The sequence below is a fragment of the Sinocyclocheilus anshuiensis genome, unplaced genomic scaffold, assembly GCF_001515605.1.
Source record: "Sinocyclocheilus anshuiensis isolate Anshui unplaced genomic scaffold, SAMN03320099.WGS_v1.1 scaffold1347, whole genome shotgun sequence".
NCBI lineage: Eukaryota > Metazoa > Chordata > Actinopteri > Cypriniformes > Cyprinidae > Sinocyclocheilus > Sinocyclocheilus anshuiensis.
This window is the reverse complement of record NW_015536555.1, coordinates 245,043-255,854: the sequence shown is the minus strand read 5'-3', so window position 1 is coordinate 255,854 and position 10,812 is coordinate 245,043. Positions and strand designations below refer to the sequence as shown.

General features: G+C 38.2%; 1 protein-coding gene across 1 annotated transcript in view; it reads right to left on the bottom strand.

Moving 5' to 3' along the window:
* Nucleotides 1-2,567: 2,567 nt before the first annotated feature.
* Nucleotides 2,568-10,812, bottom strand: part of LOC107701365 (pleckstrin homology domain-containing family G member 4B-like) — a 23,754-nt gene continuing 15,509 nt past the window's right edge. Inside the window, exons 14-21 of the mRNA XM_016503361.1 lie at nt 10,490-10,628; nt 9,243-9,362; nt 8,948-9,139; nt 7,647-8,147; nt 5,244-5,620; nt 4,439-4,688; nt 4,059-4,148; nt 2,568-2,669 (exon numbers count right to left, since the gene is read on the bottom strand). Of these exons, the coding sequence (XP_016358847.1) occupies nt 2,568-2,669; nt 4,059-4,148; nt 4,439-4,688; nt 5,244-5,620; nt 7,647-8,147; nt 8,948-9,139; nt 9,243-9,362; nt 10,490-10,628 (1,771 nt within the window). The remainder of the gene's footprint in view (nt 2,670-4,058; nt 4,149-4,438; nt 4,689-5,243; nt 5,621-7,646; nt 8,148-8,947; nt 9,140-9,242; nt 9,363-10,489; nt 10,629-10,812) is intronic.

Here is a 10,812-nt window from a genome sequence, read left to right as displayed (position 1 = left end):
AGGTCTGAAAGTTGAGCTCCCGTCACATCCAGTAGCAGCTTACTGGAAACTCCCATACACAGAGACTCCTTCAGACACAACTCTACACACACACACACACACACACACACTTCATTCAGTTACACTGGCCCAATAATATCTGGACAATTAAGTCACATTTCAAATGTTCATCCTCATGTCTGAAGTCTCTGTGTGTTTAGATCAGCTGGTGTTTTGGTGTTTTTTTAGTGAATGTATGAAGTCAGTTCTGCTCAAGTTCAAACAGGTCTAGAATATAATAAGCACGAACAAACAAAATGCTGACAATCTTCATATTCAACACAACATTATTAGACCAAGCAGATGTCTTTTTGTGAACATATGTGCTTGAAAAGAGTACTGGGCAATTTTTCTTTACAATAGAAGACTTGTCATGTTATGTGTTTTGAGTATAGGAACACCACTAAACATGATGCTTAATTAACAAAACAGAATAAAATGGGTAGTAATGGGTTTCATTTAAAAGTCTAATTTGCATAAAGAAAGACAAAAGTGCAAAGGCAAATCAATGCCTTAATGACTGACACGGTTTCATTTCCCATTATTAATTAATCGTTAATCACAAATTGGTCTTTTCCAAAAACTGCCCCCAAGACAAGATCGTGCAGAAAACACACAGACAGAAGATGTCTAATTAAACTGCCTTTTAGTGTTGTCTTAATTAGACATAAATAACTGGGTCAATAACGGCAAAGTATATGTATTTAAGAGCTCATTAATTAGGGAGGATGGGCACTTGCTTAATTAAGCAGAACTTTGCAGTATTTAATTAATGGATTTTTGACAGTAAACTCTAAAGCTCAAGATGTTGAGAAAAAATGAAAATAAAATAAAAATAAAAGTCAAAAACCTTAGTGCACTGCGTACTTAGACATAATCTGCATGCATCATACGTCCTATTTAGACATTCATTCAACAATCATTATGGTCTTGAAACTATCTATCTATCTATCTATCTATCTATCTAGATAATAATATAATATTAATGAAATATTAACTGAATAAAAGTCCAGTTAAGTCACTTAAAGAGAGACAATTTCATGACTGTTTCTTAACACACTTAAGTACACTTTTAAGTGCACTTTGTAATAATGTCAAACTAAAAGTTTTACTTTACTATTTTGTTGTGTTTTAAAGTACACTTATTTTGATGTGTTGACTAACACGTAAAGTACTTGATTGTTATTTTAATTCTACTGTATTACTCAATATTCCATTTAAAGTTAATATAATTGTAACTTTATCCTTTCAAATGTGCACTTACAAATATACAAACAAGTTTCAATAGAAATGACATTAAAATATATTTTAGTTTATCATAAATGCTTGTCAGTACATCCAGCAGCACATTTTAAACATATTTGAAAGAAAACAGAATTATAAAATCACATATAAAGATGAACTTAAGTCCTACTTATGTGGGTCAAAAAAAAGTTTTAAAATTTAATTAAGGGCATTTACAATAAATGTAAACTATAATTAATTTTGATGCAATTAACATGCAATGAAGTGGCAGAAAACATTACATCGTTTGCACTTTTAAAGTATGTTATAAAAAGTATGCTGAAGTGTAATTCTTTTTCGCAAGTGGATTGAGTGAAAAGTCAGTGATAAATATAGTTATATTTTATTCAATACTGCCTCAAAAGAAAATAATCAACCGAGAAAGAAGCACAGAGTAATAAGTCACAGGGGTGGTAAAGGCGTAAAGCCAAAGGTTAGTCCTGACCTGTGTTGTGGATGGCCACACACACACACACACACACACACACACACACACAGAGAGCATCGTGTTAACATCTACTGTACTTTCTGTTGTGAGATTCAATATGATATGAAGGATGCATCAATATTAAAGTTCTGTAAGATAACATAACTTTTGCGCCATTTAATTTAATAAATTAAGATTTTATTGATTTACCTGCGTTTTAATCCTTAATTCAATTATTAATTTGTTAATAATTAATTAATTAATTATTTATTTATTTATTTTACTGTTACCTTATAACACTCTAAAGAGTGGAATAAACAATCCATTTCAATATATTTTTGCATGAAAAAAAATACAGCTGTGTCGCTTATAAAAATACTATATAAAAAAGTAAAATTGTGCAAAAACTATGACATTCTTAATTAAAAGTTTGCATTTTGGATACATAAAATGCTAGCTTTAGCAAAGACAAAGGAATTGGCTATATTATAAAAACAATACTAATAATAAAATTCAAATGTAGTTTTCACCATCATCATTTCCATCACAGAATGCCATTAAGCACATCATTTTAGATGAGGTGGAAACTTTGTGGACAAATTAAATAAAATAAAGTAATTAGTATGAAAAGCCAGTTTCAAAAGTTTCCTTTCTAGATGTTAATATGTTCAAATGTCTGCGATGTGAAAAGGCTTTTATTTTCATTTTCTCCAGCATGATTTCATGTTTGAAGTGCATCTTGTGCTTAAATGTAAATTTTATAATTACATTATTAAAGTATAAAATTAAGTATTGTAGTTAATACAAATTAATACAGTTAATTAATAGTTATGATATAGTACTGCTCCAGTCTCTGAACCGGAGTGGAGAGACACTGAGGAAACGGAGGAGCAGGAACAAGAGAAGAAGATAGCTTTGACTGGAGCAAGAGCGAGAGAGAGAGAGAGAGACAGCTCATTATTTCCCACATCTAAAAAATGGCACAGCTATCAAAAACTAGGGGAACTAGGGGACTAGGGGACTAGGGGAAGTCGTGGCCTAATGGTTAGAGATGTGTGTGTTCACTGCTGTGTGTGTGCACTTTGGATGGGATAAATGCAGAGCACTAATTCCGAGTATGGGTCACCATACTTGGCCACATGTCACGTCACTTTATAACACATTTGCCACCCTGTGGGCAACGACAGTAGTGCAACATAAACTGTTCTACAATACATTGAGCCAAGTATGGACAGATTAACTTACAGCCAACTACATAACGTCGGTTTTGAAAATGTGGAGTTTTGCACATTTCTAAAGCTAAGACTTCAAATGGTCAAAGTGAGCAATTCACAAAGTATATGGCACTTCCCATAATTATAGCCTTGTGAAAAAGAAGTGTACTTAATTGTATTGAACGCATACTTTAAATCTTAAATACAAGATAGATCATGTAAAATTAATGAAATAAAATTCCACTTAAGTGATTAACACACTTAAGTACACTTTTAAAAAGCGACCTTTTTTAATAATGTCAAGCACATTTAAAATTATTGTTTTAATAATCATTTGTCATGCTTTGAAGCACACTTATTTTGATGTGTTGACTAACATAATAAAGCATGTATTGTGACGTACTTAATTATCATTTTAACTGCAGTGTGCTATTCAATATTACATTTGTTATATATTAAATGTACTAAATTGCAACATCATCATTACAAATGTGTATTTACAAGTATATTTAATTATACAACATACAAGTTTTCATAGAAATGACAGTATATTTTAGTTATCATTTAGTGACCATAAATGCTGGTCAGTACATTCAACAGTACACACCATATTTCAAGACAATAAGAAATAATAATGAAATTGTGTTGCTAATGAAAAAACGCTCTACTTGAGAGGGTCAAAAACATTCTAAAATTCAGCTAATAGAATTTAATAATAATTTCAAACTGAGCGTTACATTCAGTTCAAACTTACAGCAGTATTTTATTTATAGCAGTATATTATTTTAAAGTATATGATATCTGTATTAAGTACTCATTTTAAAAGTAAGTGAACTTCTTTTTTTCAGGGTTATAAACTGAACTCTCGTTACTTTTTTAAAGCAGTAGGGGCACAAATTTCATGCTTTTGCAGTAAAACTATTGGGTATATGGGGAAAAAAATTAGCACAGAAAGCAGGTACTGTAGAATGCACTGAGACCCTGTTTCATACTCTATTTGTCAAACGTGACATATGGACACCGCTGCACCTCTCTTGCATGTCCTCTGATGAAATATTAATCAATTCAATGAAACTGAATGATTGGTTTCTCACCCTGAAGAAGTCAGCAGCCTGACTGATGAGCAGAGCGTCCGGCTCAGGTCTCATCCGGATGTAGTGGGAATACAGAAGAAACTGATCCTTCTGTGCAGCAGAGAGAGCAAATTCATATGGACATATACCGACATTTCATAATTCATACCATTTGTGTTAATCTTAACAGTATTGTGGTGTTTTTCAGCTTCAGCCACTTTTATGTGGCTGTTTTTAACTTTTTTTAATTAAATTTCTTATTATGAGGGTCACATTAAAACGGTCTTGCTTTTTACGATTCTTGAATTATTTATTTTTAACATGTTGTCATTTATAATGAAACTGTAATTTTGCCAATTTAAGGTAAAAAAAAAGTGTTACCAATGTGAGCTGTTACTCACATATTTGCTGAAGCAGTCGGTCTGCTGCAGTGTCTGGGAGAGAGCGCCCTCCATGGCCGGGAGGAGTGACTGCGAGTGGAAGGCAGAGAGGCTCTTCCAGTTACAGAAGAGTGACTCTGTCTTTCCTCTCAGCGCAGACGGGACGTCTGAAGACTCCAGGAGGGGCAGATAGTTTTCCTCTACACCTTTAAGAACAGCCACATACTGCCTCTCTGTGCTGACCAGCCGACACCACTGTAAGTACAGCTTGCTGTGATCGAGAGAGAGAAGGAATAGTTGACCCCAAAACACGGTATATCCTTAATGAAAATTGATCTTGCAATTATTTATTTGTCATTGACCTGTTGTGTTAAAAATCTGGGTACTCTGTTTGCTGTTTTTCAAAGTGTTGATTTTTGGTAAATTGCATGGAAACCAATGGCGGGTCCATTTGACCCCTAACACTATTGATGCCACCAAAATTTCCACAACCTTTGTCTATGTTGAAACTTTTCATATACATTCATGACCCTAAATGAGAAACTGTCACACATTTTCTGGAGGAAATACCTTGAAAATTGAATGCACTAGGAGGGTAGAGTGACTCAGGAAGCAATAACAAAATCACACAAAATGCATTAAATTGGCTGCTCTGGAATTGCAATGTTATTGAGCCCCTTAAAGGGGTCATATGATGTTGCTAAAAATAACATTATTTGGTGTATTTGGTGTAATGAAATGTGTTTATGCGGTTTAAGGTTAAAAAAACACATTATTTTCCACAACACACACACACACACACACACACACACACACACACACACACCTCTGTGCAGTCGCTCCCGCTCTCTCCACCCCCGTCTCTCTTTCGATGCGGTTGAGCAGCACATGTTGACGCGTGAAACCTGTATGATCCACCACTTCCTTACTGCTGACCTCTACTCCTCTGATCAGCACTCCTCCTCCTCCTCCTCCTCCTCCAGGGGGATCCCTCCATCCTGGAACTGCTGCTGCCACCCCTGCCGTAAGGATGGGATCCGTTAGCGCCCGGCGGCCCAGCCAGGACAGTGGAGAGGACTGGCCCGATGTGGACTCGGAGGGTTTAGACATGGCGGCCGAACGGCGCGGGGCCAGCAGAGCCTGGAGGTCAAAACTGGGATGACGCTTGCGAGGGGGTTTGGGAGGGAGGGGCGCGTCTGTGGCCTACAGCGGGACAGAGACAACCAGTGACTTAAGCCCAGCTTCGGTTTTTATGTGTATGAGAAGGCCCGCGTACAGTGCGTGCGACGCAAATTTCATCACCAGAATAGTATGCGTGGACTGTACACGCACCACCCGATTTTTGTAACTTATTTTGTACGTACAGGACGCACATGCACATTTAATTTGTTTTGCACTAATCAGTTCTTCCACAAGGTGGCAACACTGGCCCGGACCGTTATTTCACAGTAGAAAACGAAATTAAAAAGAGCGGAGCCTGCATCGACAAGCGCTTGAGTGAGAGGGTTATGAGAGAGCCGCAACTTAAGACATTTGACTGCCTGCGTATCAAATGGAGTATATTTTCAAATGGAGTTTACATACGCTTTACAGGTAAGTATTCGTTTTAACATACAATCTTACTCACCTCAAAGAAACACACGCAGGACACCAAATTAACACTTGCCAAATGACAAATGCAAGTAAAAACTAGCTGTCTGAATGGCAACTTTTTTTGATGAATTGCAACATATTAAATGGTTTAAAGGTGCGGTAAACAATTTCTGTGAAAGTTGATCAGACTGAGCACCAAACCACACTTACAGCCAATCAGCAGCAATGGACGTGTCCACTCATGGCCTGTGATGCATGTTGGTGAATTCTGGGGTGGAGCTATCAAGATTTGGGGTTTGATCCTTTCGGGTAGGGATGTGATTGTTTTGGTGATTTAAAATATCAAGAGCGTTTCTCACTGCACCTTTAAATCTACATGTCCTTACTATATGTTCTGATGTTATATACGGGGTTGCAAAGGCATTGCTGTGAAATTGTTAGGGTGTTGCTAAGCAGTTTGTGGTGTGTTCTTAGTGGATGCTAGGGAGTTGCTAGAGTGTTGGTATACGGAGTCTGCGATGCAATTTGCAGGGAGTTATTGGGGGTTACTAAGGGGATTGATATGGTGCCGTGTGAAGTTCCCACGGTGTTGCTAGATGATTCCTAGGGGGTTACTATAAGGTTGATCGGGTATTCTAGATGGTTGCTAGGGCGTTTTGGATGGATCCCAGGGCATTGGGATGCGGTTGTGGTTATGTGGTTGCTAGTGTGTTGCTAACTGTTTTTAGAGTGTTCTGGGTGTTTGCTAGGTTGTTGCTATTTGGTTGCTAGGGCATTGTTATGCAGCTTCTAGTTGGGGTTTTGTCGGTTTCCAAGGTGTTATAGATGGTTCCCAAGGTGTGGCTAGCAGGTGTTAGGGTGTTGCTATGCGGTTTCTAGGGGTTTACTGAGCCAATTGTAATGCGTTATTGGTGGTTGTTAAGGAATAGGTAGTTGCTAGGGTGTTTGTATGCATTTGCGAGGATGTTGCTAGGTGGTGGCTAGGGTGCTGTGGGAGGTTCTCATGGTGTTGCTATGCAGTTTCTAGGGTGTTGCTGAGCAGTTTCTAGTGTGTTCTTGGTGGTTCCTAGGGAACTGCTAGAGAGTTGGTAGGGTGTTGCTAAATCATTGCTAGAGTGCTGTGAGAGGTTCCCAGGGTGTTGTGTAGAGTTATTATGCAGCTGCTACGGTATTCTAGATAGTTGCTAGGGTGTTATGGCTAGATCCCAGGATATTGGTTTACAGTTACTGGAATGTGTCTATGCAGTTGTCAGTGGGTTCTGGGTGGTTGCTATTTGCTTGTTAGGATGTTCTGGATGGTTCCCAGGCTATTGCTATGCAGATGCTAAGGTGTTCCAAAGCAGTTTCTAGTGTGTTCTTGGTGGTTGCTAGGGAGTTGCTATCTAGTTGTTAGGGTGTTTTGGGTGGTTTCTAAGGTGTTGCTATGTGGTTGCAAAGGTGTTGTTAAGTGGTTGGTGGTTGCTAGGGAGTTGCTAGATAGCTGTGAAGGAGTTATTTTGCATTTACTAGGTTGCTTTTAGAGTGTTTTTTTTGTGTTTTTCTCAGCTCACCTTCCGATAACAGGAGTAGCAAAAAGTTAATTTTGGTTGCTGAACTCATGACTGCGACTCCTTCACTCTAAAACATGCACACTTACATTTTTCTTGGCTGGGTGCAGCAGATTTTGCAGAAACTTCCCCCCTCCTGGATTCACCCTCTCTTTCTTCTTTTCCTCACCAATCTTGAGTGTTGAGCAGTTTTGTGGCCGGAAGAGAGATGCTAGTGAACCCCAGGACTGCAGGCCCACCTCTCCTCCTCCAGGGCACCAGTCCGGCTCAATCTCCCCCTCTAAATCCCCCAGGCTGGATGTGCTGGGGGCAGGGGTCCTCCCTCGTTCCCCGGAGTCCGGCTCCTGACCCTGGGCCATTAAGGAGCCTCTTTCTGCCTGCAGGATTCGGCTCTTAAACTGAGCCAGAGTTTTCTGATAGCGCTCCAGAGTCTGGGACCAGAGGTCCAGCAAAGCCCCACCGCCCAGATCCAGCGCAAGAGCGCGAGCGTCCTGGAAACGTGATGGAGGGATGGGAGGGAGAGACGAGAGAGGGGAGGACGAGGAAGAGGAAGGAGAGGAGGATGACACCACGTCACACCACTGAGACGCCTGCAGAGCGAAGAATGGAGAGTTAGCCATGATCATTAGCATAAGTATGTATATGTAGGGGTATGTACTCTGAATGTAAATGTCATACTAATAGTTCATCCTGTTTCCTAATTACTCATACATTAATGATACACTACCATTCAAGAGTCTGTGGTTGGTAAGATTTTTACTTTTTTTAAATAAGTCTCTTATCCTCACTAAGGCTGCATTTATTAGATTCAAAATACAGTAAAAACAGGATTATTGTGAAATATTATCACAATTTAATATAACTATTAACTATGTGAATATATTGTAAAATATAATTTATTCATGTGATCAAAGCTGAATTTTCAGCATCATTACTCCAGTCTTCAGTGTCTTTCTTACAAAATAAAATCTTACTGACCCAAAACTTGAATGGTGGTATAAGTCTGGTGCTAAAACTGCTTTATCGTGTAACACTTGAGTTTAATGGGAAACTCCAAACTAATGTTCAAACAAACTAATGTTCAAAACAGAGAGTTCAGACTCTAAATTCTGATTGGATAAACCACATTCAAAGCATTTGAATACTGAAATCTACATTAATGTGCTAACTGTAAACAACTAAACTCTGTCTTATGTTCTTGCTCATGTTTAAGACACATCCCGCACTGTTTTCGCATCACTCCATAGTTGCTCTTACGTAATGTAAAGTGGTCCTGTCTATTGCTGGCTGTAAAATTATATCTACTATATATAAACAGTAAAGAAATATCTTGTCCCATGGCATATACAATCATACAGTGGCCTTGTGTGTATATTTGTTTGTGCTTTACTTCAGTAAGTGTAGACAGCAGTCGCTGTGTGTTGTCCAGCTGTGTCCAGCAGTCCGACAGACAGTGAGACATGTCTCGCACTTTTTCTCTTATTGGAGGGAGTTTGTCCAGCACGGCTCTAAGACCGGGCCAGTCCAGCTCAGACCAGTTCTCCACCTCCCCCAGCAACACCAGAGTCTCACTGTGAAGCTCCTATCACACATATAAATGATCAAACAACAAATGTGTGGGAATGAGGAGCGTCTCAGATCATTTACGAGAGTCCGTCTCAGCAGTAGTTGTCAAACAGACTCACCATCGCAGACTCTCTGAAGCTCCTGAATTTGTGCTGTTTGAGTGACAGTCTGCTGAGAGACAGAGGATGATGTTTATAGTCCTCGAGCTGCTGCTGTACGTGCTCTATGTTTCTGTCACACTGGAGCAAATACACACAGAGAGAGAAAGAAACAAGAAGTGAATGTCATATGTGATGAAATACAGCACAACTATGATCAAACTCATAACTGTTCATTACTTCCCTCAGGAAAAGAATAGTTCACCTAAAAATGAAATTTATTTTATTATTTACTCATGTCATTCCACACCAATATTATATATTTAACATATATATATATATATATATATATAATTAGTTTAAATAGAAGTACTAACAGTATTAAAGCTAAAACTGAAATAAAAACTAAACTAAATATTAAACATGTATACTATAAAATAAATAAACTACAAAAACTAAAAAAATTACAAAAGCCAGTGAGCCAATGAATTAAACGTGTTAGACCAATTTAGGAATAAATAATTTGATTTTGCAAATCAGATAAACAAATTTAATAACATATTAAGAATTAGACATTGCTACTCATCACATAAACTCAGAAGGAGAGCCAAGGCATATGTTTGTGAAAAACAACTTTAATTTCTGACTTAAACTATAGTGAATTAATCTTTTATGGTGCTTTTTTATGTTCATGTGAATTATTCCTTGCAATTTCCTTACAGATACAATTTACACCATCCATGCATGACATTTTTATAATGAACACATCCAAAACCTACCGTGGACTGTGTTCCTGAATTACTTTATTGCTGTTATATACACTATCATATCAGTAAACCAACACACTGCCTAAATGGTCAGCATGGCTCTCCTAGAGGCTTAAAAAACAAAACAGTCATTCAGAGCGACATGATGCATCAAAACTGGAATGCTCCTATTATAATCAACAAAGCTGCACGTGACCATTTGAGTCCGTGGTTTAGCATGAGCTCATTGTCTGCATGCAATTCTGGATTCTCTCAAACATTCCCATTATAATCAGCAAAGTTTACACTGCAAAATAACTGAACTCCGGGCCTGGAGGCCCACAGTCCTGCAGATTTCAGTTTCTAATCCTAATCAAACACACCTGAAGCTAATCAAAGTGTTCAGGATTACTTGAAAATTGCAGACAGGTGTAAAATCTGAAAAAAAAAAAATAAAATACAAATAGTCTGAATAAAATAATTCCTAACTAATCTCACTGTTCTCTTTATCCTCACACATACCTTGTCCAATTTATCCACAAGTGCAGCCAATCTCCCCAGTGCTTCCAGGTCACGACCCCTCTGATTGGACACACGCACCAGCCGGTGAAGCGCATCATCCACACTGTCATACAGGTTAGAGGTCACTGCCAGAGCAGCCCTGAATGCACAAAGTAATGCAATACTATAGTCAGACAAGCAGAATTACAACATTTCGCAACATTTTAGATTTTAAGTAAATGCTATTAAATGTGGCCCAATCCCAATTCTAATTTATACCCCTCTGCCTACCCCTTCCCCTTGTCCCTTGAAACAGAGTGTCAAGGGGTAGGGGTGAAAATATT